At 28.1% G+C, this 26562-nt stretch overlaps 2 protein-coding genes across 8 annotated transcripts; one reads left to right on the forward strand and one right to left on the reverse strand.

The window, feature by feature from the left end:
• Positions 1–945: 945 nt before the first annotated feature.
• Positions 946–12957, reverse strand: LOC145193680 (ribosomal protein S6 kinase beta-1-like). 2 transcript variants are annotated; one of them, XM_090069743.1, is made up of 18 exons: positions 12713–12957; positions 12112–12143; positions 10411–10537; positions 9911–9979; positions 9651–9722; positions 9463–9538; positions 8889–8946; positions 8739–8801; positions 8381–8509; positions 6160–6250; positions 6008–6049; positions 5587–5652; positions 5243–5305; positions 4962–5039; positions 4719–4826; positions 4536–4609; positions 4375–4413; positions 946–1320 (listed from the first exon to the last, which is right to left on the reverse strand). In XM_090069743.1, the coding sequence occupies exons 1-18, from the start codon at positions 12794–12796 to the stop codon at positions 1299–1301; spliced, it is 1293 nt and encodes a 430-aa protein (XP_089925869.1). In that variant the 5' UTR covers positions 12797–12957; the 3' UTR covers positions 946–1298. The 2 variants fall into 2 exon arrangements, with proteins under 2 accessions (XP_089925869.1, XP_089925868.1); XM_090069742.1 differs by lacking the exon at positions 946–1320 and adding an exon at positions 1495–3044.
• Positions 12958–16153: 3196 nt separating this feature from the next.
• Positions 16154–18649, forward strand: LOC149881461 (uncharacterized). Of its 6 annotated transcripts, none has more exons than XM_090069436.1 (6): positions 16154–16661; positions 16953–17117; positions 17285–17533; positions 17757–17834; positions 18064–18365; positions 18492–18649. In XM_090069436.1, the coding sequence occupies exons 1-6, from the start codon at positions 16586–16588 to the stop codon at positions 18510–18512; spliced, it is 891 nt and encodes a 296-aa protein (XP_089925562.1). In that variant the 5' UTR covers positions 16154–16585; the 3' UTR covers positions 18513–18649. The 6 variants fall into 6 exon arrangements, with proteins under 6 accessions (XP_089925562.1, XP_089925563.1, XP_089925564.1 ...); XM_090069437.1 differs by having other exon boundaries at positions 16157–16661; positions 17793–17834; XM_090069438.1 differs by lacking the exon at positions 17757–17834 and having other exon boundaries at positions 16159–16661.
• The last annotated feature ends 7913 nt before the right edge of the window (positions 18650–26562 follow it).

Below are 26562 nucleotides of genomic sequence, written 5' to 3' on the forward strand. Positions count from 1 at the left end.
TAAAAAATTATCCCAATTATGGCCAATTATCCTTTCTAAAACTCCCGCTATTGGCAGATTAAACAGGATAATTGCCCAGTATAATTTGGAAAAAATACACCTTTTTGATTTGAGGTTGTTACCAGCGCTAATATGAAATATAAATTATGAGAATAATACTGATTATAAAATGCACGTTAGGATGACGTGTAAACACCACCATAATTTCTACTTATAAAACTAACACCACTGTAGCTACTAAGGGCACATCATCTTCAGATGATTTGACATAGATTTTGTTAGTAAGGAAACTGGCTATTGGTATATATCTGTACCTCGGAGGGATACAACACTATGTCCATTTTCACAACTTTACAGGAGAGGAGTTTTAAACTTTTTTTCAACAAAAAGTGTTATTGGCACATGACTTGGTATTGTTTTAAAACATGCTATATCCGGTTCTAACTGGTTTTGGACATAGTGCTCTATTCCTCTAAGAAATATGAGAAAAGCTGATTTTAACTCTGTAATAAAGTCAATATGGAAAAAAATGGACATAGTGTTGTATCCCTCCGAGGTACAGATATAGTTTAAGAATTTTTCAAAATTTAGAGCAAAAAAAATTCCTTTTTACAAACAAAAATTTAATGGAATATTAATTAGATTCATTATTTCAGATGAAACCAATAGCGGCTAAAAACGTGGAACTTTTAGCGAATGTTTGGTGTTTTTAGAGGTAAATTAGAGGTCAGCATTTGGTCAATTTGACGCGGAAACAAGTATTTACCGCACAAAAAATAAAAACATGCTTTTTGCTAAGTAAAAAACCTAAACGTCACCTGCATGTATAACACCAAAAGTATTAGAGATTTTTTTCTCTATTAGATTTGATCGAGTGTTCGAAAACATCAAGAAATCTCAGAAGTGAACGGACTTTAACACGTTCTGCACAAAAAAAAAAAAGCATTCTAATGCCGAACGCTATTGAAACCAGTTACAAAAATAAAAGTGACAATGACAATCAAAAGTATTCCTATTAATAAAAATATTTAAAATAAAAGCAAAAATCTTAAAAAAAGAAGAATATATTTTAAGTAGATTCTTCGCCATATTTCGTAATTTATCTTAAAATCTCGAGAGATATATCCGAATCTTAACAATATTGTAAAAAAAAGCAGATAGTTTTGTTAGATAGGATAGAAGACCTTTTTTCTCTTCTGCAACTAGCGTCATCATTTTTGTAAACTCGTTTTCATCCCCACTGCTTTACTGATAATATAGCATTTTGATACGAATTTTCTAATGTAAAATCGGTTTGCTCAGCTTTGGTTCCAATTCACACTAAAGAAAAAGAAATCAAAAAGCTATGTCCATTAGAATAGACCAATAATAATTCACCATATTTTGTCTAAACATGTTACTAGCGTGAGAATTAAAAAAATTCATTTTTTCTCCAGTCCAAGCGGAATCTTCTGATGCTAAAAAAAGTCGGTCATCACAAAAATATCTCTCAACATCTTTTGTATTTTTTGTATTTTCATCAAAACTAATACAATAAATAAACTAAATCTATAAGTGTAAAATTTTTAAACTTAAATATAAAAACTAACCGTATATTTTAAAAATGAAAATCATGTTTACAAGTCAGAATCTAGAATCTAGAAAAAAGTGCCATGGCGAAAATACGTAGTAAAAATTAAACTACCTGCATAAATAATTACATATATTATTCCTTTCAGTTATATAAAATTGAAGCATATTTAAAAAAATATGAAATCTTGATGGAAACCAAGATATTAAAGAACCTCTAATTCAATTCCGCAGGCAGAATTTCGTTTTCTGTTAAAAATAAACTCTGTTATAGGCACCACTTAAGTAATTTTTACCTAAACATTAACTCCATTATTTTTGATACTTAACTTCTCATCAAAAATTAATCCTATAAAATAAATAAATACAAAACTACAACAACAACATAAAAAGACACTACAGAGTTTTTCTAATCAATCATATGTTTAAAAATTAAAAGCATTATTCATGATTTGGAACTAGATTTTCTAAGAGCCAATAAAAACGTGAGAAATATAAAATACTGATTGTAAAATGAAAAACAAAAAAAAGTTTAAAATTTAAACTATAATTGTAAATTTTTATAACGAAAAATCTAAATATAATCAAAATAAATAATATTCAAATGAAAAATTCATCTAACAAGGCAAAATAAAAGAAACTTTGAAGAATTGCAGTGAACTTTTAAAAAGAGAAAAACTGCATTGAAACACATACATAAAGTTATAGTAAAGAAGATAAAAAATAAAACACAGGAAAAAAGAAGTTATAACACTTTATTTAAAAAAAAATTGCTGCAAACAATCCTTGAATGAATCTATTGCAGGTTAAAAAAGATAATACTTTGATAAGTTATAAGTTGTAGATATTAAACAAGAGGCATCCTGAATCTTGATGCTAAATCTTGTGAATTATTAGTTTCACAATGTGATAAAACTTCGAAAGGCTCCATTTCATTGAGCAAATCTGCTTCAAAAACTGACGCGTCTAAGTTAGAAGGTCCAGGACCTGCCAGACCAAAATAGTTACAATTTAAATTAAATCCTTGGTTACCAGCTGCATTGTGTGATGAATAAGTTTGGTAACTTAAATTAGCAGAAACCATATTGGAGGCATCGGAGCGCATAAAATTTGAATAGTTCAGAGTCTGGTAACTATTTGTACCGCCGTAATGTACATTTTTATACCCGCCGTTTTGCAAATTGCTGCTTGTATCTCGGTTCTGAAGTAATGACACGGGAGTATTACGGAAAGGATTAGAGTTTTTTGGATGTATTATATTTGAGTAAGAGACAGATGAACATGAAGAATTAGAACTTTGCTCTTGCAAGAATTTAGGTCCAGGATTCTTGTTGTTTAAAAAATAGTCATTTTGCCAAGCTGAATTCTGAGGAGGTCTATCACTATATTCTTGAGCAACAATTTCTACCGTTGAATTACGCGTAGGTATGTTAAAGCCGACATGCGTTTCTCCAGTACGCTTAACCTTGGTTGGACTATAATGGAAAAATAAATTACTTTAACTGAAACTATATTAAGAACTGATTTTAGCAGGATTAACCATGGTTGGACAAATTAATAACTAAGAGAAAAGCATTTAAGCCTCTGCCTTTCTTTTACGTAACATACACAAATTTGTGTGAAAAAATATGAATGTTTAATAGAAGTTGCAAAAAACTTGCTGGAGATTATCAAATGGGAATATCAAAGGACCTCTATGACTAAATTTAATTTACAAGAGTAAATATTAAAAAAGCTTGACAAAAAAAAAAAAAAAAAAAAAAAAGTGGAAATGAATGATAGAAACTTATAAATACCCTTGTCAACAAAATGTTTTAATTGTTGAAGTCCAACCAAGGTTTGTGTTACTGTGTGTTATGTTAACATTTACTAATTAACAATTTAACGCAATCAAATTAAAAATTGTAAAATCCTTGTCTTAGATACAGGAAAATTATTAAGTTATGAACATTACGATCCATAAAAGAATCTTTTTTTTTTTTTTTTAAAATATTTCAACTATTTTAAGTTTGCCAGTTAGAAATAGCGAATAAAGTTGTGTGTGGTTTGAAACAATAGAATCGATAACTGAAAGAATTCATGAAAAAGATGCAAGATACCTTTGTATCAATGTAAGAATATAGAACATCTAAGTTTTTATCATATATATATATATATAATTTATTATATATATATGTAATTTAATCGATGTAGTGATATACTTTTTTTTTTTTAAATTATCAAAAGATATAAAGCCTTTAGTTCAATAAAAATGTTCAAAATCTCAAATATTAATAATGCATAAATCTTTATACAAATGAACCATCACTCAAAAAGAGATCTTTTAAACCCAGATACCATTAAATGCAACAAACGTTAAAAATCTCTTTTACAAAAATTATCAAATCTTTATAATATCAAACTGAAAACAAAAGATGGCAAAAGGTGCAAAAACATTCAACGATGCATAACCTTATACCAGATCAAATCTAAAATTCATCATCGTCATCACCGTTGTCATCACCGTCGTCGTCATCACCGTCGTTGTCGTCGTCGTCGTCGTTGTCGTCGTCGTCGTCGTCGTCGTCATCATCATCATCATCATCATCATCATCATCATCATCATCATCATCATCATCATCATCATCATCATCATCATCATCATCATCATCATCATCATCATCATCATCATCATCATCATCATCATCATCATCATCATCATCAGTTTTGATCCAGAACAGAATTTTAAAAATTTCTTTTTAAAATTGAAAAAAACAATTCTTTTAACTTTAGTCAATTTACAATATTAAAAAAAAAAACATTTACCTTTCTGGACTTGAAGGTTCCCTACTTCTTCGAGGTGACCTGAGAAGTAAATAACTTTTATGTAAGCAAAGCATTAGCAAAAAATAATTCATAAAAATTAGTTGAATTCTGTAAACACTGATCGATGAGTTATTACTAAAAAATATAACAAAGAAACCAACCTAAAAGATCTTGAATAGCTGTTGGAATCTTTTCGTAGGGATTCAAGTACAGAAGGTGCAACATAAGTAAATCCCTTAAAAGTAAAAATTTTGTTTTGTAACTGTTAACTTACCTAATTTTTTAAAGGGACAAAGAAGCAGGGTACAAGCTGCTGGAAAAAAATTCACAAAAATTCCAATTACTTGAAATATTCTGTCAACACTTTCACTAAGCATATTATCACACGGAGAATCAATAGGAGTTTCTTTGGTAAAACGTTGATCAAATTGACTGACATCTTCTTCACTTGTCTGAGAAAGAAAAACAATATATGTAATAGAATATTTTTAAACTGAAAAATGCTAAAAGTAAGTAAAGTTTATGCAATCAACTACGAACTGATTAAAACTGCATCATATTTATATTTCAGTTCCAAAACTACATACCACTGATGGTTTAAAAGGAGGTTCAACTTTTCTTGAATAAAGATCTCCCCAATTAATATGTCTGAAAAACGGATGGGCCTGAAAAAATGAAATATTTATCAACATTGTTTTATATGTATTATATATATTCATAAATATTTTATATACAATGTTAATATTAATATGGTATATTATAATTAATATTATGTTAGTACTTTATATAAAGAGACAAAAATTGTAAACAAAAACTGTTTTTGTTTCTCTATCAAATTTTTCAAGAAAAATTTTTTTTTAAATCATACTTTCAAAGGTAATGCATCATCAACACCTCCTCCAAGCCGACTTTGTGGATGTCGTTTCAAAAGCTAGATGGAAAAAAAGCTATACATATCATATAAATAATTGTAATATATATATATATATATATATATATATATATATATATATATATATATATATATATATATATATATATATATATATATATATATATATATATATATATATATATATCAAGATATAATCAATAAGATAAAACATTAGGCACACCAGTGCTTATCATGGTATCTTTAACATTTCTATAAAAAAAAAGTAACTATAATTAAAAAAAAAACAGAAAAATTTTTATAGAATTTAACAAAATCACCTTTCTAAGCAAATCTCTGGATTCAGCTGTTAAATATGGAGGTAGAACTAATTTTCCTTTCAAAATCTGAAAAAAAAAAAAAAAAAAAAAAAAAGAGTTTTTCTTTGGTTTAAAATCAAATACAAAATTTCTGTTTAACAGAAGAAAACTTTAACAAAGGTGTATAATCAAATCCAATATCATATTATTTTTTTTAGCATAGAGAATTTCTGTTCATACTTATTCCAACTCACAGTTATTTACTTATCATTTATATTTATGTATATATAATAGTAAATATTTTGTAAACTCTATTAGAAAAATTATTTTGAAGAAAATGTGTTTAAAGTATGACAATATTAGTAAAATAAATTGTAAATTAAAAAATATAATTCATAAAAAATAATTATAAAATATAATTTATAAAATATCTGCAACTTACTTTGTCTATTGTTCGTTTTCTGTTGTCTGAACTGAAAGGAGGCTATGAAAAAAAGAGTAGACATTTTTGAAAATTTTTATTTTACTATTTTTTTTTTTTTTATTTCACTTTTTTTGAGGGAACTTATAAATAATAGATTGAAACTAACTTACAGCACCAGTCAGCATGTCATATAAAAGTGTTCCTAAGCTCCACCAATCGACTGCTTTTCCATGGCCATGACGGGTAAGTATTTCAGGTGCCCTAAAAAAAAGGAGTGCAATTATTTAAATATTTTTAACATTAAACAATTAAATGCTTTATTTTTAACAATAATTATTCTGACTTTGTTGATTTAAACAAAGGATTAATATTTTTTATCATTTTGTTTTCTCATTAATTTGTCAACAGTTTCAATGACAAAGTAGATTTAATTCCAGCTGGGAGTGTCTAGCATTCAAATTAATAAAATACTTGAAGTTAACAAAGCATGTTTTTACTGCAATCTATTATATTTATTTTAGAGTTTATTTAAAAACAAAGACTATATATACACACACACACACACACTACCAACAAAAAGTTTGAGGCAGGCTAGGAAATTTTAGAAATAAGCGAATAAACAAACATTTTCAAGTCTAATTTAAACTTTAATTAACATGTTTACAAAAACTAAATTTTATTACACATTTCTGATCAATAATTTCCAATTTTAACTTGCGTTTTCTAGTTGTACTTGTACCATTTTTGATTTGTCAAAATAATCAGTTATTCAGTAAATAGCCCACTGTTAAGAAATAGTGTTATTAATACCTTTACTAGAGTGACAATTAATAAACTTTGTGTGTGGTATACTTTTTTGTTATAAAAAGAAAAATAACTAGCACAGAATTTTAATATTTATAATTTGGCGAAAAAAAGTGAAAAAATGGGTAATGAAAGGAATTAAACATTGCTGAAAGAGAAAGAATTCAAGTTTATCATGAAGAAGGTTATTCACAAGTTTAAATTAAAAAAAAAATAAAAATTTCAAGATGTTGTGTCTAAAGGAAATTACAATGACACAAAGAAACTGGTAAAAATGCAACTAGAAAACGTACTGGAAGGTTTAAAAAAACTAATAAATCACAAGATAGAGAAATAAAAAAGATTTGTTTATCAAATAGAAGGTACACCGCCGAAAAAATCAGGTCTGTGTACAATCAATTTAATGATCTTAAAATTAGCACTTCCACTGTGAAGATCGATTGAAGAAGTTTAGCTTGCATGGGCGTGTAGCTGCTCGTAAACCATTATTAAGACCAATTAATAAGACAAAAAGGCTAAATTGGGCTAAAAATCATTAATATTGGTCAATTGAAGAATTCAAAATGTTGTGTTTTTATGAAGATTTACAGGGGAAAGGTATTCGGAGGAATATTTAATACCCACTGTGAAACATGGGGGTGGATCTGTGGTCATTTGGGGATGTTTTGGTGGAGGTAATATTGGAAACCTACACAAAATTGAAGGAATTATGACAAAAGAGGTGTACAAAGACATTTTAGAACATCAAATGCTGCCTTCTGGTAAGAGGTTATTCTGGTGAGAGGTTATGTTTTTATGCACAATAATTACTCGAAACATACCAGCAAAATCTGCAAAACTTATTTAGCAGATCTTCAAAGGCAGAAAATATTAAAAATAATGGAATGGCCACCACAATCACCAGATCTTAATCTGATCGAGTTGTTGTGGGAAGAACTTGATAGGAATGTGCGAGAAGAACAGCCATCTTCTGTAAAAGACCTTTGGCACATATTGCAAGTGAAATGGGACATAATACAACCTGAAAAACTGTCTAAATTGATTGATCGTATGTTGAGGATCTATACAGCTGTACTGAACAAAGGTGGTTATTTTGACGAATCAAAAATTTAGTTAAAATGCTAGTTAAAATTAGAAATTATTGATCAAAAATGTATAATAATATTTAGTTTTTGTAAATATATTAAATTATAAATTAGACTTCAAAAAGTTTGTTTATTCACTTATTTCTAAAAATTCCTAGCCTGCATCAAACATTTTGTTGGTAGTGTATGTATGTATGTATGTATGTATGTATGTATGTATGTATGTATGTATGTATGTATGTATGTATGTATGTATGTATGTATGTATGTATGTATGTATGTATGTATGTATGTATGTATAAACACACACACAATATTAGAATATTATTTAAAATTATAAAAAATTAGGCAGATTTCTAGGGTAATTTAAGGTTGTCAACAAAACAGTAATTTAAGGTTGATAACAAACTTAAGCAATATGTTCATAATATGTATATTAATACAGTAAAATAATAACCTTAATTAACATAAAAATAAGCATCAATTATTCAAACTATCTTACATATACTCAATAGTGCCACAAAATGTGTGTGTCATATCTGCATCATATATAGATTCTTTACATAATCCGAAGTCAGTGAGTTTAATGTGGCCCCTCATATCAAGTAGTATATTCTCAGGTTTTAAATCTCTATAATGGAAAATTTATTTGAACAAAACTATTAAAGAATAGAATTCTAATTAATTTTTTTTCTGATGAGTGAACTGATATTTAAAGGAAATATTTTAAAAGAAATGGTTCTTGGTAAAATTAATTCATTTTGTTGTTCACTTACATTTATGTTCTTGCTTATTTCAATAGAAAAACTAATTGTGGAAAAACATCAAATGTTAACAAATGTTTTACAAATAAAACATACCTGTAAATAATGCCTTCACTGTGAAGGTGCTCAAGTGCTAATGTGATCTCAGCCAAATAAAAACTAAACAGAAAGTTTCAAAATATACAAAACATCCAATATACTTTATCAAAATCATGAAATTAGTCTTTGTTGTTTGAAAGCTTTTACCTGGCTGTGTCTTCTAGAAAAACCCCTTCTCGATCAAGATGCATAAAGAGCTCCCCACCTAAATCATTATTTCAAGTAAGTGAGAAACTTAACAAAAACTGAAAATATGATGTACTGCAGCAATTTGTAGCATTATAATTTAAGAAAATTAAGTTTTAATGCATGTGCCTATACCAATCTTTTTAATACATTGGTACTGCGTTGCTTGCCAACTACTAAAAGAAATTACTTTAAACTTAATAATATTTTTTCAGATTAAATTTAATTTACTTGAAGATGAAAATATGATTGTATAATAATTAAATCTTCAAGAAGAAAATTGACATTAAATTTGGTAAAATGCCATCAAATTCAAAATAGCTTCATATAGTGCTTGACAAATAATGCAGCAACAAAATATCAATGCACATATTAATACTTTACATTTGAGGTTTTAACCCCATCAAATGCCACAAAGCATTATGGTAAGATAAAAACTGGCAATATCAATTTATGTTTCAATTCTTAATAATAAAAACATAATATATTACAAACATGAAAACACAAAAAGGAAAAAGTATATTAAATACTATACCCATTAAGTATTCTAAAATCAAATACAACTTCCCACCAGTTTGGAATGCATACAACAAGTCCACAATGAATGGAAACTAAAAATAGAAAAGAAAAACTGTGAGGTATCAATTAAAATTATTAAAAGAATAAGCAACTTAAACTACTTATTACTTCTATCAGAAATATCTGAAATAATTAACAACTTGCTTTAATTGCTTCTAGAATGTTTCTTTCAGCCTTTGTGTGAGCAGTATCTTTTTGATTCCTTACAATGGTTGCCTAAACAAGGAACTCAAGATTTATCAAAACCTCTTCTACTTCAAGCAGCATAGAAATATTTTTTTATATGCTTAAAACATTTTGATAAGCAATAGACAAAATACAAAAAAAAGCAGGAGAAAATACACAAAAATTGCAGGGGAAGCTGAGAAAAATACACAAAAAATAACTGGGAAATATCTAAAAACCTTTTTCAAAACTTTCATAGCAAATATGGAGCCAGCATCTCGACCAGTTTTCTTTCTAACTTGAAAAACCTAGAGCAACAAAAAATCAAAACCTTTGAATTGTAAAGTCACAAACTAAGACCACAGGGATTTAATCATGTCACAAATCTGAATACTAATTATTCCCCTTTTTCTTCTTCTTATAAAATTGATCTGACAACACCAATAAATAAATTGAAAAATCACTTATTTCATTAGTAAAGCACAGCTTAAAATACTATATCCTATGGAAGAATTAGACACTTTCAAACTTTAAAATCAATATTTCTCAAAAGTTTTAAAATGTGTCTATTTTTCCACCTGTGGTCTTCAAATACCAAGTCTCTAATGTAAATATATTAATACAACAACATTAATTACAAGAAAAGATGAACTACAAGTATCAATTATATTTTAGTTTTTTTATTTATTAAACCTTAAGTTTTAACGGCTAAAAAAAAAAAAGAATTTGAATCTGAAACCTTTCCATAGCCTCCTTTTCCTAGGACTTTCATGAGTTCAAAATCTGATGGTCCTAATTTTTCTTTTGGATTCACGGTTTCTTGACAAAGTGCAACTTTTTCCACATCATCGCCCATATCTTCAATCCTAAGCATGTTCAAATCAATAGTAGTAATCATCATCATCACAAAATTGGGTTCGTCATTGTGTAATGGAAGTGAACAAGCAAAGTATCACAAAACACAAAACTAATTTTAATCAAACAAAATTTAATTAAATTTAATTCACAAAACCTTTTGCTGATGTTTAGAGAGAGCTTTGCTAAACAAACCTTATTTGTAAACATTAATTTATTGTACAGAAATTTTGCTTGTTTGATATGAAACTTTCTACATTAAAGAAAAGTATGTAATAAAGATTTTGTTAAAATTAATAATGATTTATTAAAATTTTTTTAAAAAAGGCTGTGTTTATATTAAATATTTTCATTTTTTTAATTTTTTACTGGGATATTAATAGAAAATTTGCTGTGTGAGTTTTTTTAGGATTAAAAAGATAACGTTAAAATCTCTTTTCTTAACATCTAAATTTATCCACAATCAGTATTCTAGCAATTATAAACCAAACACAGTTAATTAAACTTGTGATCAATCAATGTAGATTATCAAATTAGAAAATGGTTCTTTAATTTAGAACAGACAAAAATATGTAAAAAAAAGTCAGGCTTTTTAATGATGGAGGCAGTCTTTGCACTGTTAGAGATTCTGCAAAGAAAATAAAATTAATTTAACAGAATGGAAACGAAATAAAAAAGTAATAAATGAAATTATCTTTACAAAGTATTGACAAAACATTATAGGTTTATTTCCACAGAACAGATTTCTTTTAATGTAAAAAAAAAAAACCCTTAATTTAGATTCCAAACATAGTAACAAAAAAAATATTTGTTATAAACAATTACTATCAGTTCCTATTAGTTTTTATAATTGTTTGTTCTGGTCTGCAAATTATTAACAATTTCTCTCAATTCATTAAGTTCTTTTTTCATAAAGTTTCAAGTTATAATGTTATAAATGATTGCTATCATATATAACATAAATTCTTGGAAATAGATATTACTAATAGGGATTTATAAATCTTGGAAATAAAACTTTCTTATTACTATTTTACTTAGTAGCAATTATGTTGTATTCCCCAAAAAAGGTTGAGTTTTAAGAAACTCTAAAGTATTAAGAAAGCAGGGAGCTTTCAGGTCCCCCTCTAATCTAAACCAACTCTCTAAGTTAAAATTATGAGAAAAAAAAAGTTTAGAAAATTTTAAATTTGCTTTTATTTTCTGACAATTTGTTTATTGTTATAAGTTAATAACTTCTAGTTAAAACTTTTTTTTTTTAAATTTTCCTTACTTATTTGTAATGTCTTAAATTTTTAAACCATCTAAGTTGAATTGAACTTAACATTTTATTTATATGAATGCGCTGCAACAAGTTTGCTTGGTTGGTTACTATAAATTTATTGGTTGTCTAATTTTTATTTCATACCATTATGGGTAAGTTAATTGATTGTAAACTAAATGAGAGATTATTAGCCAATTACTAAGCAATCAATACTTCATTTTAGTAATCTTACAATAATACATGTTTTATGATCAAATCAATTTTGTTAACACCTAACATGGCTTACTTCATAGTTTAAAAGTATTAAGATAAAAATAAACTTACATATTATCATGATCCATTTCAAAGTCTTTGACCTAAAATTTTGAATATTATTGCAATAAGTTATTATCATTAACATGAATAAAAAGAAAATGAGTTTACTATTTTATTATATATTAGAGTAGTAATAAGCTTTGATAATATCTATTACTATGTCATTTATATTTAAAAGCATAAAATTTAAAAGTTTAAACTGTTTTATGTCAAGCTAAAAAATTGGATCTATGAGCCAGCCCTGAGTTTTATACAAAATGTATTAGAGAATTTTAAACTAAAAAGCTTTATGTTTAACTATTCCTTTTTTCTATCTTTAAACCTTTGTAGCTATTAGTTAAAGAGAATTTAAAATCAGAATCATTTATCATTAAATCCTAGTATTAAAATGGTTTTTAAAATATTTTTTTATAACCATGTAATTTAAAATGTTTACTAATTATGCAGTATTTAAAATTTTTAAAAGGTCAAATTAGCATTGCGAGCATTAAAAGTATTTTAAAGCATCGTCATTATATAAAAAGTATAGCACGTGTATTTCTGGTATCTAAAGTTTATACAAACTTGAACATTGAAATAAATGAGCAGCCATTTGTAGCTATATACTAACCTCGCAAGGAATTTCATATTCGTCTTCATCGCTTGATCTGATTTCTTTAAAGTCATCGTCAATTTCAAAAATTCCTGAAGTCATCACTTGATAATTTTTAGCCTTATTATATATAAATACCTAATTACATGAATTTTAAATAAATACCAAACACTAAAATGAAATAATCGAATGTCTTCACAAATTTTTCTAATTTCCTTTTTTTTTTATACAAGTAAATGCCGATGTGTGTGGCCTAACTGTACAAAACTAATATTTTTTCGATATTTATAGTTAAACTTAGTATGTGTGAACAGTGCCAGATTTTGGACTGGGAGATAGGTAGCGGGAAAATGAAGCGAGATAATTCGAAAACAAAAAGTGAAACAACCTTGGAATATAAAAACAAAAAATTAAATAGTCCGCGACGCTATCAACTAAACACGCTTCTTTAAGAAAAAAGAAGGAAAAATATGAGAAATATTTGCTTTCAAACAGTATAATTAGTTAATTTGGGTATTTTAAAATATCATGTCGCTCAAACGCTTATAAAGTACTTTTTTGCGTCTCTCGTAAAATTTGAGATTAGTGGATTAAAATATCTTGCAGTTTCGCGAGCGACATTTGTAATATTAAAATCTCTATCCCCCAATAAAATGAATAATACTGGTTATAAAAAAACTTCAAAATCCAAATCATTTTGAACGCACCACAAACGTCATTATTAAGTCATTTAAATTTTCTTTGGTTAAACCATAGAGAAATATTAAAGAGCTATAGCTCTTAATATTCTTGTGGTGTCAAACCGATGACGCAATAAAATAAATTATTTAAAAAAACGCAACGCAAAAAGTTGCGTAACAAACCCAATCGTGTTGCAACCGATAACTTACGTCATTTTTTATTTGATTCTCTAACACGAATCATTTTATTTATTTATTAGTCACTTTTAGAAGAAACAATAAGTGATTTCTTATCAAATGAATATTCTATGCAGCCATTGATTTTAGCTATTTAAAGTAGAAGTTGATTGAAATGTGAACAGGTACTTTCTACTTTTCTGTAGATACCTTTGGTGATTTTTTTTTCTTTTTACGCCTTCAAGGTCATTCCGACACAAGCTGTTTCACCACGATTGTCTTTCTAAGACATCGTTTTAAAGTTAAACTTTCGATTGCTTCCTTTAATTATAAGGTCAATCTCTAAAATTAGAGCAACCCATAATTGGATAATTAGTTAAGGTTATTCGATACTTCGCTGCTACCAAGGTCTCCTACTTCTTGTTGAAAAAGCCGTAAAAATGAGCCCGTTTAGTTGGGCTGAAGTTTATTCCACCCAACTTCTATGAAAATAACAGCAAAAACGAGAGTTGAATATGGTCAGTCTGTCAATTATAACAGAACACGATTATCAAAACAAAAAATTATCGCTATCATAATGAAAATTATTGTTACCGTAACGAAAACTATCGTTACCATAACGAAAATTATCGTTTCACTCCCTAAAATCAACACCTCTTTGTTCCAGGATTAAAGTAGCAAAGTTAACACACGTCAAGTGTGTGTGTCTCTTTAAACTACTAATTGTCCGCATGTAATTCTATTTTCATGAACTTGTTTATTTTAAATAAACGATCCATTTTTTCAGAATTTTTACGAAAATGCATTTGCTACACTGCACTTGTCAATCGCATTTAAATTTATTAACAACTCAATTCTGTTTAAAGCATATAGAAAAATATCGTAAATTGTATATTAAAACTTTGCATATAGAAAAATGCAAGCAAATTAATTTTTCTTGAAAAAATTCAAACTCAGTTTTAAAATGCATAAACAAATTTAAATTCAAATTAAAAATTTTAAATCGAACTGAAAATGCGAGCACAAGTTTAACACAAGTTAACACGAAAAATACAAATTTAAAGTAATCGAAAGTTCATAGCCGTCACTAAAGTCGTTATTTTATACTGCCATAACAAAATCCAAAACGAATTTCGTCATTGTAAAATAAATCAAAGTTAGGAAATGCGTCATTTTTTATTCAACATCTAGACCGCCGTACTATTACTTACGCACAAAAATCGGGATGTCAATTGTTAAGTAACATACTCTGATTGGCTGATTTCGACGCGGAAAAACATTCCGCATAATGGGTTTTTTTTTTTTCTTAGCGTCTTTCAGAGCATGCTTATTTTCATGTCGATAATCAACTTTATTCATTTCACAAAAAAGGCAAAACATTTTCGCCAAATTAAAGAACCAATAGCGATCCACCTGAAATTAGCCGATTAAGCATAACTTAAAAAGTTATACGTAGGTCATTATACATTAAATCGACCAACGAAAAATACGTTTGGGTCGAAAAATTGTATGATGCAACCATGTAATAGCAATAATATTACCAGTAACCCATAAAAAACCAATGAAAAATCTTGTGGCATTGCATACAGTTTAAAGAACTAAATTGTTTTTTTTTATCGTTAAAATATTTAGACCCTCTGAAATGTGGCCACAACATGCGGGAAGTTTCGTAATAAGTCAACTTCCTTTAGCATGTTTTTCCATTTTTCTCTTATTTAAAGAGATAGCAAAAAAATTCCTCTCTACCAAATGCCTCTCTTTCAATTGCATTACACCAACCAAATCTCAACACACGTTTTATAACTTATACTAAGCTTATCCCGTGTAGAGCATCCCGTCATCGGAAATTGCGTAAATGCGTAAATTCCGGTGTGAGAAATAGTTTATAAAGGTGTGATGCCATGGTGAGGAATGGTATCACATCGGAGGTGCGATGTAGTCCGAGGCCGATGGGGAGAATTTCACGCACTCTCCGATATATTTCGAGATTTACGCATTATCGTACGATATTTTCGCGTAATTTCACAATAAATCGTATTTAAAGTGTAAACTCGTTATATTGTGGTATTTCCGATATATTTATCTATAATTACGAAGTTTTCGCAAAATTACAGCAAAATTTTGCAAGCCACCACAAACCTTCGGAAAATATCGGAAAATAAAAAGATTAAATCACATCGGAGTCACCTTTATAAACTATTTCTCACATCGGAATTAACGCATTTACGCAATTTCCGATGGCGGGATGCTCTAATCCCGTGGCTAGATAACGAATCGCTGTAACTAATCTTTCGTTTGGCTCTAACGGATCCCTCACCTTTGGTCTTGGTTCTAAAATAAGCGACCCATTAGACAAAACCAATTCTTCTTATGTCGTAGGGGGTGTGTAACAGCGTTTAAAAAATACTCCTGGTCAAACTTACTTGAGCACGCGCTAACAAATGAAACTCTTCCTTTTTTATTACATTCAGGGGCCAATGCTATAAACATAAAAAACGAAGTTTTTTCCGTAAAACACGAAGTTTTTACCGTAAAAAGCGAAGAAAAAAAAAGTCCATTGCTATAAACATTCAAAAAATTCCGTTTTTAAGATAAAAACTTCGTTTTTAAATCCAATGCTATAAACGAACAAGGGAATCGCCTTTTCAGATAAAAAATGCGTTTTTTCGAAAAAAAACTTCAGATAGATTTTTGATCTCAATTTTAGATATTTTCTTCGTGATTTTTGGCGGCCATTGCTGGAACAACGTTAGCGCTTCAAAATCATTGAACATTCTTTGTGTTTTTATGTAGATATTTTATAGATAAAACTGAAAAGGATTTTGGTAACTCCATAATAAACTAATTACTTAAAATCTGCATTTAATCGATATTCAGTTCCTTGTTGTTTTTCCTTGTTAGGTTTTCGATAGTAATTTTGGTTAAACAAATTTTTCATAATGTTTGACTAAAGAAAAGTATAAATAGTCAACAAATATGCCATATAATACACAAATACACAACAAAATAATACACAAATACACAACAAAATAAAATGCTGTCTAAAGAACTTAAAATGATACTAGCAATAAAGATTAGAGAAAACAAAGAGGTTCTTCTTGGGAAGCTTGGTATGTTTTAATTAGCAAACTATTTAAATAAAAATATGTATAATTGCATTATATTTTATATATATATATATATATATATATATATATATATATATATATATATATATATATATATATATATATATATATATATATATATATATATATATATATATATATATATATATATAGGTAAGCTTTTTTAGGTATGATTCCTATTATAAAATAATATATTATTATAGAATATTTAGTATTTTACTATATAAGACTATATTATACTATATATTGATTATTTATTTCATCTACTTTTAGGTCCATCTATTACTATGAGGCATAGAAATAGAATTTGGGAAGACATAATGTCACATTTAAATAGTTTAGGGGCAAAAATTGAAGATATCAACCAGCTACGTAGTAGAGAGTGGGATTATTTGCGAAGAGCTACAATGCAAAATTTTGCTAAGAGTCTAAAAACAGGTATAGTTTTGTTATATATATATATATATATTTATATATGTCTGTGTGTGTGTATATGTATATATATATATATATATATATATATATATATATATATATATAATTAAATATTTTTGTATATATATATTATATATACAAATATATATATATAATTTTTTTTTTTTAAGGTGCTGCAGGGAGACAACTAACAGAATTAGATAATGTTGTTTTAGACATTATTGACAGGAAGTCAATAAATGTATCTGGAATCAATGTTCCTGATTTTAATATCTCTTTTTGTACAACAGATGATGCATTGTCATCCACTCCCAACCAACTTTCCACTCCCACTGCCACCCTTTCTTCATCAAGTAAAGAAGTAAACTTTACTTTGAAACAATCTTCTGATACAGCTTCTTTTATTTCGTCTATGTCTGGTATATTTTTCTTTGTTGGTTAAGACTAGTTGTGTTATAAAATACACACACACACATATATATATATATATATATATATATATATATATATATATATATATATATATATATATATATATATATATATATATATATATATATATATATATATATGTATATATATATATATATATATATATATATATTTCTATAGTTTTTAGAGTTAATTGATTGTTTATATTAGATGCAAGATTTGATTGTATGTCCTCCCCTAATTTAGACAATACCACTTTTGTTAGTGACAGTTGTCAGATACTTCAAGGTAATGCAATTTATAAATTAATTTTTTTTAAATCTCAGTTGTTTAATTTAGTTAATTGTAGGTTTTAGACTTATAATTATATAACAGACAACATCAATTTGTGCTTAATTTTTACACAACTAGTATTTCCAAAACCATTAAAAACTTCTTATTTTTAAAGGAATCTAAACCACCTTTCTTATTATTTTAGTTAACTGATCTTGTTTTGACACCTAGAATTAAATTTTAGATTCAATTCAAAATAAACCATCAAGGGGGGCATTAAAAAAATTAAAAAGAAAACAAGCTAGAGAAAGTCTCCTGGTAGATGGAAGTTTTAAAAAATTGAAAGTAAGTGTTTTACGGTTAGAAAAAGAAAGATTAAAAAAAGAACAAGAATTAAGAGTAAAAGTTCTGAAATTGGACGTTGCTCTCAGACAACAGCAAATTCGAAAAGAAAAGGCTTTAACAATATATTACACAACAGCAACAAAGCTAATGAATGAGAAATTGCAACCTTCAAACCAGCAACATTTTGTAAATACAGAAACGGTATTTTAAAATTAATTTGTAATAATATTTAGTATGACTTTATCATTAACAAATTTTTTGTATTTAGTATAACTTGTAGCTTGTATTTAGTATAACTTTATCATTAACAATTTTTTTTTGTTTTAGGAGGAAATTCTTGAGCATTAAGAGAAGAGCTACATCATAATTTTATGTTAAATTTGGAAAAATTTGTATAACTATATTTAAACATTCACCTTGAAGGTATTTAACTGTAAAGCCATGACCAATTACATTTTTTAGTAACAATAAAAATATAACTTCAACCTGAAATTGTTCTTGTTATTTCATTTTTTTTTATCACCATTACCTTACAGTAATAAGTTCTGTAAAACTTCACACAAACATTAAGACCAATGCTGTTGCGATGTGAAATAGATACAAGCATCACAACTATATATAACTATATATAAGGTATTGCATTGGCTAGTGGTTGATTTTAAAATTTAAACAAAACAATATCTTTCATATTTTAAATTTATTTTGTAATCTAGTTTAATATTAATACGATCATATCTTAATTTTATGCTATTAAGCATTTTTTACCTTTTTAAAATACTCTTAATAAGAATTGCTCCTAACAACAAAAGCTAACAAATCTCCTAATTTTTTTTTAAGCGTGTTCTATAAAAAAACAAAATACACATACTATATAAAAACAGATATAAACATATATTTTTATGGTCTAATATTTTATAAAAATTTCTTGCATTTATTAAAAAGTCATTGTGTGAATTTTTTTCCAATTTTAATTCAACTAATTTAGGCACAAATCTATGATCCATGTCCAAACTATTTTGATAGATCCTATGCTCTAGAGCAAATTGTATATGAATTTTTAAACAATACTTTTAAGTAAAGTAGTTAAGTAGCTGTAATCGTCTATTCAAAGCTCCATCATTCTGATTTTCTTGAGCTAGATTTTCATCAGCTTGTTCTTCTTCGCGTTCTTCAAAGTCATTACCGTTGTCTCCATGTTGAATACACAAGTTATGGATAACAAATCCACACATGATAAGCTTAGAGGCATCTTCGACCTTATGCAAACGAATTCCAGTTTTCAAAGCATAAAACCTGTTTTTGACAATGCCAAAACATCGCTCAATTATGTTTCTAGTTTTTCTCTGTGCTTTGTTGAAACGTTTTTGAGCTCCGTCTGGATCACCAGGAAAAGGTGGAATTAACCATTCTCGACATGGGTACGCAGAGTCAGCCAAAATTACAGCTCCATTAAATGGAAGCTCTCCAATTTCAAACTTGTTCCATAGGTTACAATTTCTTAGAACCTAATAGTAGTAAAATCACAATATTTAAATTTACTGTAAGTTACATTATAATACATTATATTAGTTAGTCTAAGTTACATTTTAATTAGCAATCATAATAGTTCAAATAGTATGTTCAATATGAACATACCGAAGAATGTCACGTACTAGTTGAATACCCAGCATTAGTGAACTAACAGTTGTAAAATATAACTTAGTGACAGGCTTACATGTGCATCATGCCACCTTCCTGGACTGTTGGTCGATGCATAAAATATGGACGTGTCGGGTCCACATACTGCCATTGCATTTATGCTATGGACATGATGGCGATTGATTAGAGAATCTTCATCTGCTTGAGGAGGGTTAGAAAGGAGTATATGAGACCCATCCAGAACACCACATACGCACGGAAAACCTCCGATTTCCATAAACTTTTGTGGAAGAGTGGAGCAATCATTCGGCCATTTTATGATCTCTTGTCGAATCTAATCTTATAAGATAACAATTTTTCTCTTTACTAAACTTAGTTTTTAATTTTCACACTAAAATAAAAATAATAAGCAACTTTAATGACATTGTAAAACTTTCAATAGTTTTATTAACTTAATACACTAACATTGAAAATAGCTTCTCCTACACTGTGTATAATACGATAAATTGTGTTGGTAGAGATTCCATGACAGTCTCTGAGAACATGAAAAAAAACATTTGTGCCAATAAAATGAAGAAATACCATTATCTGGAAACGTACTGAAATGCTTTTATTTCGCTTAGTATAATGTTGCAAATCATCTTTAAGCCTAGTTTCTAAAAAATCTAATACAGCTCTTGGTACTCGATACTGTTCTCGAAAAACGTTGTCAGAAACATCTTCGTTAAAAAAGCGACCATTAAACTAAAATGAAATTGAAAAACAAAACAAAAATATAATTTCTGCGCATATTTAGTATGATTTCTGATTTTGTTCGATAAAAAATCATTAAATATATATATATATATATATATATATATATATATATATATATATATATATATATATATATATATATATATATATATATTTATAGTAATTTTAAGTAATGTTTTAAACACCAACCTCTCGAGGCAATCTGTGGCGACGCTCATTTTCTGCAACTTCGAAATCTAAGTCTTCATCCGAAAAAATTAAATTCATGTTCCTACTTTATTTTTACACAGTTTTTTTAAACACCAAATATTAGAATGTAAAAATATTCATAAAAATAGAATAGACAGCACAGCATACTTAATGACTAATAAAATTCATTAAGTAGGCCTACTAAATATAAATTACAATAAAAAATACTATTATATTACCACTATATATTACGGATAAAAAAAGTTCGTGAATTTTAGTGACGTATACGTTTTATGCTTTATAGCAATGGCCGAAAAAAATACAAACAGCGATAAATTTTTCGAGATTACGAACTTTTTTTCGTACGTGAAAAATTGCGTTTTTACGAAAGATTTTTTTTCTCGAAAAAAACTTCGAATTGTTTATAGCATTGGCCCTAGGTCGCTAATTTCGTCATTTTTGAGTATTTTGTAAAACAAATTTTACATAAAACTTTGTAAGTTTGAAACAATTTTTTAACTATTACTTAATAGATATATCTGCAGGACATCGATATGCATGATTTTTTAACGTTATTAAAGCAACCATTGTCTATAAACAACAAAATAGCTTAATACGCCGAAATTACCCTACTTTACCCTATATATATATATGTAAATATATATATACTTCCAATAGTTTTATTAACTTAATACACTAACATTGAAAATAGCTTCTCCTACACTGTATAATACGATAAATTGTGTTGGTAAAGATTCCATGACAGTCTCTGAGAACATGAAAAAAAACATTTGTGCCAATAAAATGAAGAAATGCTTAGTATAATGTTGCAAATTGCTTAGTATAATGTTGCAAATCATCTTTAAGCCTAGTTTCTAAAAAATCTAATACAGCTCTTGGGACTCGATACTGCTCTCGAAAAACGTTGTCAGAAACATCTTCGTTAAAAAAGCGACCATTAAACTAAAATGATATTGAAAAACAAAACAAAAATATAATTTCTGCGCCTATTTAGTTTGATTTCTGATTTTGTTCGATAAAAAATCATTATATATATATATATATATATATATATATATATATATATATATATATATATATATATATATATATATATAGTAATTTTAAGTAATGTTTTAAACACCAACCTCTCGAGGCAATCGGTGGCGAAGCTAATTTTCTGCAACTTCGAAATCTAAGTCTTCGCCCGAAAAAATTAAGCTCATGTTCCTACTTTAATTTTACACAGCTTTTTTAAACACCAAATACTAGAATGTAAAAATATTCATAAAAGTAGAATAGACAGCACAGCATACTTAATGACTAATAAAATTCATTAATTAGGCGTAATAAATAAAAATTACAATAAAAATTACTATTATATAACTACTATGTATTACGGATAAAAAAGTTCGTGAATTTTAGTGACGCATACGTTTTATGCTTTATAGCAATGGCCGAAAAAAATACAAACAGCGATAAATTCTTCGAGATTACGAACTTTTTTTCGTACGTGAAAAATTGCGTTTTTACGAAAGATTTTTTTTCTCGAAAAAAACTTCGAATTGTTTATAGCATTGGCCCCTGAATAAAACTTTCTCGGCTAGAAACGAAAAATTTCTTTTCGCGGCTACTTTTGCGGATTTCTAAAGTAGAAATTTCTGTTTGATTAAAAGCAACTCTTTCTTTTCCCTTTTTTTTCTACTTTATTTGTTTTGATTTGTTAAAAGGACATGAAAGATTTTAAAAAGAGCGCTAAACAAACAAACTCCCTGAGGAAAAACGAGTAGTGAATTAATAGACGTTTCACGAATTCCAATTATGTAACGAATTCAACATTAAAAACGAGGTTGGCAGTGTGAAGCATAAATATGGATATCGATTTTGTACAAACACATGAACACTTATGAATGCTGTGCCAGAGAATCTGTAAAAACGTATTAGTAAATTAATCCGAAATTATTTAGAAATAAAAAGAGAAATAAGAGTTGCAGCATATTGGATTTTGTTCTGAGTACCTACAAGTCCGGACGGTTAAGTTTGTAATGAAGGCAATGTTTGGTTTAATCGAGATTAAATCTACAAATACTCGTTGACTTGTTTACATTTTGTTCTTTACCCGCTTCACTTTTATGTTTCGTAAATATAGTAACTTTTGGAATTCGGGAAACGTTCAGGGAGATATTTAGCTCCGTCAAATTCAGCATTGATAACAGCTTAGAAAAGTAATGCTTTTGCGTTGAAAAAAGAAATAAATTAGTAAACGAAAACTCCACACACAAAAATTTACATTTGCGCTAATATCTCGCCACTAATTTTTATTAGAAGAACTTTGCTTCCTCTTTTTTTTTGAAAAACTTTATTTTTTAAAGTAAGAGTCAAAAAAAAAAAAAAGGTTTGCAAACTGCAAGTCAACAATACGAACTGAGCAGTTTATATCCATTTAATTTTTGAAAATCTCGATGGTTCCATTCGCGTTGTAGCGTTTCATGTTTTTTCTCGTTTTGCCGTCAAATATTATATATTTTTTGATTTCTCTTCCTGCTGTAGCATGTTTCGAAATGTAACACAAATCATAGTTTGACAAATAAGCTAAATCTACCATACGAAGCTTTTAATCAATTTTAATTCATTTCAATTATGCTTTTATTATCAGTTAATTTGCAATTAGTTTTATGTCCTAAAAAAAAGATGATGATTTTTAATGTTGACATTTTTCAAAAATACAACCTTAAAAATTTGTGTATAACAAATATTAGTTTATTATCCCTCATTTGCCATTGTTTGGTATCATCGAGATAATTTTAGAACGACACAATGGTATCATGGCCGCGGAGAGGGGAGGGGTGGACGGGGAAGATTCCCGGGGCCCCGTGTAGGTACAAACAATTTTTTAAAGTAATTTTCAAAAGATTTAAATAGTTTTGACTTTTAAAAGAGTTAGTTAACATCTATTTTTAACTTTCAATGACCAGAGCACATGTCTTTTGGTCCTGGGTATATAATTGATCATAATGAGGGCCCCTTAAGAAAACTTCCCGGGGCCCGAAATTTCTCTCGGCTGCTATGGGTATCATACATATGTATTTTCTCTTCTTAACTTATGAACCTTTTAATGTAATGAGATTCATCTTGATTTTGTATGCGTAAATACAAACAGTGCATACAATATTTTTCTTTTCAAAAACAAATCAAATACAACAAATGCTTGTTTTTAAAAAAAATAGTATTTTTTACATGTTAACAAATATTACTGAGATATAATGATAATATAGACAATAACAACAATAATAAAAATGCACTTAACTTGTCTGATATTTTGTAATTTATTCAATTAGCTGTTGAGCCTTATGAACTATTGGAAAGAGAAAACCGAAGAAAAGCTCAAACTGATATTTCCATCATTAAAAGAACCGAAGAAAAGCTCAAATTGATATTTCCATCATTAAAAGATTGCAAATAACTGATACAAGTTTTAATTGCCGAAGCTGAGTTTCAAAATTGTAAGCATCGGCGTTTGGTTTTTCTTTTTTTAAACGAATAATAACTTAAGAGCAAATTTTTACACCAATCTTTTAAGATAAATGGAATTCTTTGAAGTTTGATAAAATAGAACTCTTTATGCGTTTAAAACAGTGACAAGTTTTTATATTTACACATTTTTTTTTTATTTGTGAAAAATTAATTTAACGGATTTAATCGAAAGGCAATTCTGCGGATTTTTTTTGCGGGTTTGAAATAAAATAATGTAAGGTTTTTAAAGGGTTAAAATAAAATAATGTAAGGTTTTTAAAGGGTTAAAATAAAATAATCTAAGGTACAGTATGTGTTCTTAAAATTCGCACTAACTTTTGAAAATGGGAGATTGTAAAAGCAAGTAAATAAGAAAACACATTTGGAGAAATAATTTATTGGCATGGCATTTCACTACTTGATGACAGAGGCTTTCAGTGCTGCAATATTATTATGGGGAGATGCGCAGGCCTTTGACTTAACATATGTCCATATATTGTAGTCCAGAGGGTTTAGATCAGGGGAAATTGGTGGTCACAAAATCTTCTCCCAAAAAATAAGCATGTTTTTTTCTAAGCCAATCATGTGTCTGTATGGGGTGGAGCCCCATCCTGCTAGTACACAATTTTGGCATCAGAGTCGAAGTTAGAAGTGATCCATGTCCGGACATTGTCTTCCAAGATTTTAATGTACACACTGGCTTTGACCCCTGAATTAACAAAAATGGGGGCATCTTCAGGCCATTTAAGACAACGATTCCAAAATCATCAAAGAAGCTAGATTTTTCGTCCTGAACTTAAACTGAATGGACTCTGGAACATGATGGCTTTAAGATACTAAAGTAGAAATCAATCCTGGTATTTGATACAGAATCCACTGTAAAAAATTTTTCGTCTGAGAACAGAAATATTGATTGATCTTTCTTAAGGATGGACAAAAGTTTTTTACCTTTTTCAACTCGTTTAGCTTTCAGTTCTTCAGCAATGAGATGCCTTTTGAATCTTGCTTTAGACTTGGCCTTCAAGTCATATTTAATTTCTGATTGTGTGCCCAGTCAAAGAGAGTTTCTTCATTCTCATGGATTGGATTGCGCTGAATTCGGCCTTTGACTGTTTTAATTAGCTTTAAAGTCCTCACAGTCTTTGTCTTTGTCTATTTTAAGTCAAATTAAAAGTTTGGTCGCATAGAGAGGAAACTATGGTGTTCCTGGTTTCCTCTCTATGCGATCAAACTTTTAATTTGACTTAAAATATCATATACAGTTCGTTTAGCCATCCCAAGTTTTGCTATATTATCCTTGGCGGCAAGACCTAAGAGATGAAGGTCAATAAAGATCTGATTTTGGGCTGTCATCGTAAAAAGAACAATCATTTTATATTATTACTTGTTTACGCACGAGTCACAGATTCAAAAACCATAAGTCAAAACAACAATTCCTGCGAAAAAAATAAATAAAAAAGGGCGCTAAAGTTGGTGGGGATTTTAAGGGCGCATTCTGTGCCCTTAAAATCCCCACCAATTTTTTTTCTGAAACCTTAAAACGTTGTACATCTAGATTTAAATTATTTGTAAATGGATTAATTTCAAATAACAGATACAAAAACGTGTCTCTTATTCGTTATTAACGCTTTGACCCTTTATATGACAGTGTTTAATCCTAAGCAGTCACGTAAAGTGGGATGTTCATTGATGTGGGACAAGAACGAAAAGAAAAAAAAACAAGCTATTTATACCGATTAATAGTATGTGATATTGGAAATAAACGTTTTCTTCCATTTTTAAATCCTTATTTTATTTTATTTTTATATTGGAAAGCCTAAACAGTAATGGTTGGATTAACTCGTTGAAAAGACGAGAGAAAATAAAAAAACAAATTTAAGCTGATTGTTCTCGGAATATTGATCTGTGGATACAAATGACAGACACCTGCCGTTTTATTTTTATTTTATGTTATTTGGTATTTTTATTTTAATCTTTCTGCTTATTTTCATTTCAGTGTTATTAGTTACTTTTGTTAGAGGTTGTAAAGGTAAAGTTTATGTAGGTTTTTAGGAAGATCTTCGTATAACATAACTGTAACATCAAACGTGCAAATCACGTACTAATTTAAACGCGCATTTCAGACGCTTTTGGCTTCAGGTTAAAATGAACGATAGCCACAGCGAAAAAACGACTAATGAATCAAGTAATTACATTAAAAAGTTTAATATAATTATGTGAGGAGGTACAGCAACAAAGAGATCAATTCTTTTTTGTTGTTCTTTTCGCAAAAAAGTAAAAAAAAGAAAAAAAAGAAAAAAAA

Source organism: Hydra viridissima, unplaced genomic scaffold, assembly GCF_058129835.1.
Source record: "Hydra viridissima isolate aposymbiotic clone 2 unplaced genomic scaffold, HvirCarnegie_v1 scaffold_12, whole genome shotgun sequence".
Taxonomy (NCBI): Eukaryota; Metazoa; Cnidaria; class Hydrozoa; order Anthoathecata; family Hydridae; genus Hydra; species Hydra viridissima.